Genomic DNA, 5,000 nt, shown 5'->3' on the forward strand with positions numbered 1-5,000 from the left:
GTTTAGACTCAATCATAAGTCCAAAACTGGTTGCAGCCAAATCCACTAATGAAGGCTTCATATGCATTGTACATAATCAGTGATTATCTTGTCATGTATACAAAAAACATTCACTCACAACCTCATCTCTCTCTCTCTCTCTCTCTCTCTCTCTCTCTCTCTCTCTCTCTCTCTCTCTCTCTCTCTCTCTCTCTCTCTCTCTCTCTCTCTCTCTCTCCCAGGCTCGCCAGAGGGAGAAGATGAATGAGGAGCATAACCGTCGTCTGTCGGACACTGTGGACCGCCTGCTGACAGAGTCTAACGAACGGCTGCAGCTGCACCTGAAAGAGCGTATGGCAGCACTGGAGGACAAGGTGAGGGCTCACACACACACACACACACACACACACACACACACACACACACACACACACACACACACACACACACACACACATACACACACACACACACATACACACACACACACACACACACACACACACACACACACACACACACACACACACACACACACACATACACACACACACACACATACACACACACACACACACACACACACACACATACACACACACATGCATACACACACACATACACACACACACGCATGCATACACACACACACACGCATGCATACACACATGCACATGTATGCATACATGCATTGACATGTACAAATGCACAAACATACATGCACACACACACATGCATGCAGACATAAATACACATACACTCACAGCATGCACATACACACAACATGTGCACACTTACACGCACTCATAAGCACACACACATGCATGTACCTACACAGGCATGCACACACACACACACACACACACACACACACACACACACACACACACTACATATTCCATCTCTGTACCTTGGACAGAGTCATACACAACATAGCATAGCTTCATTATCCTTTGGCTTCCTGGCGTAATGTCACCAACACTGAGATACACACATCCTGCAGCAGGAATGAACAATCTCACCACAAACACTTGTGCCTCTCTCACCATGAACAAGCCTCTATTACGTCTGGGTTGTGAGAGGGATCTAGCAACAGTGTCCTGGAGCCATCACAGATCTCACACCTGGGCACACACGCTTGTATAGACCTGATATCTGCTTTACAAAGGTACCATCCCTCTCTGCTTTTCATTGGCAGAATGCACTCATCCAAGACCTGGAGAACTCCCAAAAACAGCTGGAGGAGTTCCATCACTCCAAGGTAGGTCCTTCAAGACCACCAAATATCCCGATGAGAAGGATGTGCTGAGACAAAACCCACTGCTCTATGAATTAATAATGTGGGACATGCTCTTTAATGAATGTTTTAAACTGGCCCTGGTTCTGTAGGGTCGTTTGGCTGACATTTATCGCCAAATACATTGATATAGCCAACACATTGATATAGCCAACACATTGATATAGCCAACACATTGATATAGCCAACACATTGATGTTTGCTTTGTAGGAGAGGCTGATAGGGGAGATCGAGAAGCTCAGAGCGGAGATTGATCATTTGAAGAGGAGAAGTGGAGCATTTGGAGATGGAACACACCCTCGGTTTGTGATCTTAGTCTCTTTTACTGAGATTGATAGAGTCTGTTGTGAATAGCTCTCATTTTACATACACACACACACACACACACACACACACACACACACACACACACACACATATATATATATATATATATATATATATATATATATATATATATATATATATATATATATATATATATATACAGTGATTGTGTAATAACTGAGATTTACTTGGTTTCGATGTTATAATGAGGTATATTGATGATGTGGAATGAGGTATACTGATGATGTGGAATGAGGTATACTGATGATGTGGTAGGCCTATAAGGTTTATTGATAATCTGGTATGAGGTTTACTGATGATGAGGTATGAGGTATACTGATTATGAGGTATGAAGTATACTAATGAAGTGTACTGATGATGAGGTATGAGGTATACTGATGAAGTGTACTGATGATGAGGTATGAGGTATATTCATGGTGTAGTATGAGGTATACTGATAATGAGGTATGAGGTATACTGATGAAGTGTACTGATGATGTGGTATGAGGTATACTGATGAAGTGTACTGATGATGAGGTATGAAGTGTACTGATGATGTGGTATGAGGTATACTGATTATGTGGTATGAGGTATACTGATGAAGTGTACTGATGATGAGGTATGAGGTATACTGATGAAGTGTACTGATGATGAGGTATGAGGTATATTCATGGTGTAGTATGAGGTATACTGATAATGAGGTATGAGGTATACTGATGAAGTGTACTGATGATGTGGTATGAGGTATACTGATGAAGTGTACTGATGATGAGGTATGAAGTGTACTGATTATGTGGTATGAGGTATACTGATGAAGTGTACTGATGATGAGGTATGAGGTATACTCATGGTGTAGTATGAGGTGTACTGATAATGAGGAATGAGGTATACTGTCTCTTTCCTGTGTGCCAGGTCACATTTGGGCAGTGCCACGGACCTGCGTTTCTCTGTGGTGGAGGGGCAGGGGGAGCACTACGCCACGCCCGGAGTCATCAGGCGTGCGCAGAAGGGCCGGCTGGTAGCTCTTCGGGACGAACCCACAAAGGTGCCCGGGTCTCCCTGCCTACCCTCCATCCCTAGTTCCATGATGACTTCAATGCACTTCAATTTGGTTCACTTTGGTTCAGTGCAGATCGATCCAGTTTGACTCATTTCAGTTCAGCTTATTGTGAATCAATCACAAAAAATCATGAAACGATTCCTTATCTTTTCATCATTGCTATTATTAGTAATGGATTCTAAATCTCCACCACATACAGAGAATAGCATTTTCTTATAGATATACATCTATCATTCGAAGGCAAATTAAAATTACAGTAGCTAATCCTGTTAGCTGTACCACATGGAATACCGGTGTTCCAAGTGTGTAAAAAGGGCAGGGCAGTTCTTCCATGGCCTTAGATACACTCACAATCAACTTACTCTCACTCCAGCCTATGGCAGCAGGACTGGGCTGTAAGAATAGCCCTTCCCGTCTCAAAATTTGTTTGTTCTCTGCTTGTCTTTGATTGCTGCACTGGATGTTGAACTCGCCGTAAGTTTCGCATTTTGAGTTTTTTGACCAGCCTCTGACCGCCAGCAGGCCCTGTATGGACATGTACTGGTGAATGTCGCTAGGGGTCATGCAATGAATCCAATACTGTTTTCCTCGGTTGTTGTCTTGTCTTGTTGTCTTGGGCACACCCAACGGTTGCTACGGCATCTTCACACGGGGAACCTGTTTCCTGCATGTCCAGGTCCCGGTGGAGCAGGACTGGGACCGGTCCCATCCGGGAAGCCTCCGAGCCAGCCGTACACACCTGCTGGGCAGTGACTCGGAGCTCTCGGACCTGGATGACGAGGACCGCGACACCACGTTCGGCTCAGCGGACATGCTGTCCCCTAGCGGACACTCGGACGCACAGACGCTGGCCCTCATGCTGCAGGAACAGTTGGACGCCATCAACGAGGAGATCAGGTGAGAGGACTCGGCGCCGGCGCCGTCCACACCGTCCACACCGTACGGAGCGGATACCACTTAGTCGAGCGCACACTATAAATCAATATCCTTCGCTCCTGTATATAAAGAAAGATCCTTTTAAGAGTGATAACAAGACACAATGACAGGGAATTACACTATATCTTGCTGGAACATTGGTTTGAAACCTTGAAATGTCAGGGTCTGGTGTCATATTGATCCATGTGGTGTGTTCTTAAGGAATAAGCGATTCGTCATCCGTGCGTGGCGTAGCATGCCTTTTACAGATACAGCAGGAGTCAAACTCCACTCAGCGGCTGCAGGGAGAGTGATGGGACACCTTGGACTCTCTCAGAGACAAAGACATATTTAGACGGTGGCGTCATGCTGAAGTACCTCTGGCAGCCTGTCCTATCAGATGGCTGCTTGGACCCCAATCATCAGCAAACTCAGCTCTCCGCATGAGGACGTCTGTCAGTTATGACGCAAAGCAAACAATAAACGATGACGTGAGATGAACAGAGCGAAGCAGTTTGGAGAAGCTTGTGTTCCTTTTGCAGGGCTTTGACATGATGAATGTGTCTTAAATGGCCTTAAACAGCAGAAACCTTCTCCAAAGGGAACTGGCAAAACAAGCAGATTTTGGAAAAGGATACCCTTGAAAGGATAATTGGTTCCCTAGCAAATGCACTTCCTGAATCTCTAGTTTCTGCCATCCAAAGCACTACGATGACTTAAAATATTTATAACACATACACAATGGTGTTTTGTCTGTGTTTATGCACATTTAATGTACAATTAAGTTCCAATTAACGTACAATTAACCCAGTCATACATGTGATATGAAAACGGTCGCAAATGGCATGCGACGTTCTGAAGCCCCGCCTCTGTCTGAGACTCCACCTCCTGTTTGTGGTTCCAGGATGATCCAGGTGGAGCGGGAGTCGGCCGAGCTGCGGGCAGATGAGATCGAGAGCCGGGTGAACAGCGGCAGCATGGATGGCCTCAACGTGACCCTGAGGCCCCGCCCCTCCATGCCCAGCTCCGTCACTGCCCTCTCATTGGCCAGCTCCTCCCCACCCATCAGCGGCCGCTCCACACCCAAGACGGCCTCGCGATCTGCTGCCCACGAGCTGGGCATCATGACCCTGGTGAGAACTGCTGTCCCGGTATTGTACATGCATGTTCATCAGCAGACACTGAAGGACGCAGTCAAAGCAGGAGCCTGAGTTTGATTCTGGAGAAGCTTTTTTGCTTGAAGTACATCACAGATCATTTTTGTATGTTCGTTTTTGTACAAGTAATTGTACAAATAGTCATTTTTAATGTTTACTGGGAGTTCCCTGCAAGCAGATTACTGCATTTTTGACCTTCTTTTTGCAAGCTGCATGTGTCTTCACAGCTTACACCCCAGTACAGGCACACACGCCTCACACCCCA

The 5,000-nt window shown here is 45.7% G+C and overlaps 1 protein-coding gene across 12 annotated transcripts in view; it reads left to right on the plus strand.

The window, feature by feature from the left end:
• The window catches only part of ppfia4 (PTPRF interacting protein alpha 4), an 80,317-nt gene that overhangs the window by 61,654 nt on the left and 13,663 nt on the right, over positions 1-5,000 (plus strand). For 9 of the 12 annotated variants that reach the window (XM_077003647.1, XM_077003637.1, XM_077003680.1 and 6 more), the window contains exons 10-15: positions 222-353; positions 1,178-1,240; positions 1,487-1,578; positions 2,516-2,648; positions 3,340-3,560; positions 4,483-4,711. In XM_077003647.1, the coding sequence (XP_076859762.1) occupies positions 222-353; positions 1,178-1,240; positions 1,487-1,578; positions 2,516-2,648; positions 3,340-3,560; positions 4,483-4,711 (870 nt within the window). The remainder of the gene's footprint in view (positions 1-221; positions 354-1,177; positions 1,241-1,486; positions 1,579-2,515; positions 2,649-3,339; positions 3,561-4,482; positions 4,712-5,000) is intronic. The other 3 variants (XM_077003671.1, XM_077003715.1, XM_077003727.1) reach the window with 1 other exon arrangement.

The sequence above is a fragment of the Brachyhypopomus gauderio genome, chromosome 1 (genome assembly GCF_052324685.1).
Source record: "Brachyhypopomus gauderio isolate BG-103 chromosome 1, BGAUD_0.2, whole genome shotgun sequence".
NCBI classification, from domain to species: domain Eukaryota; kingdom Metazoa; phylum Chordata; class Actinopteri; order Gymnotiformes; family Hypopomidae; genus Brachyhypopomus; species Brachyhypopomus gauderio.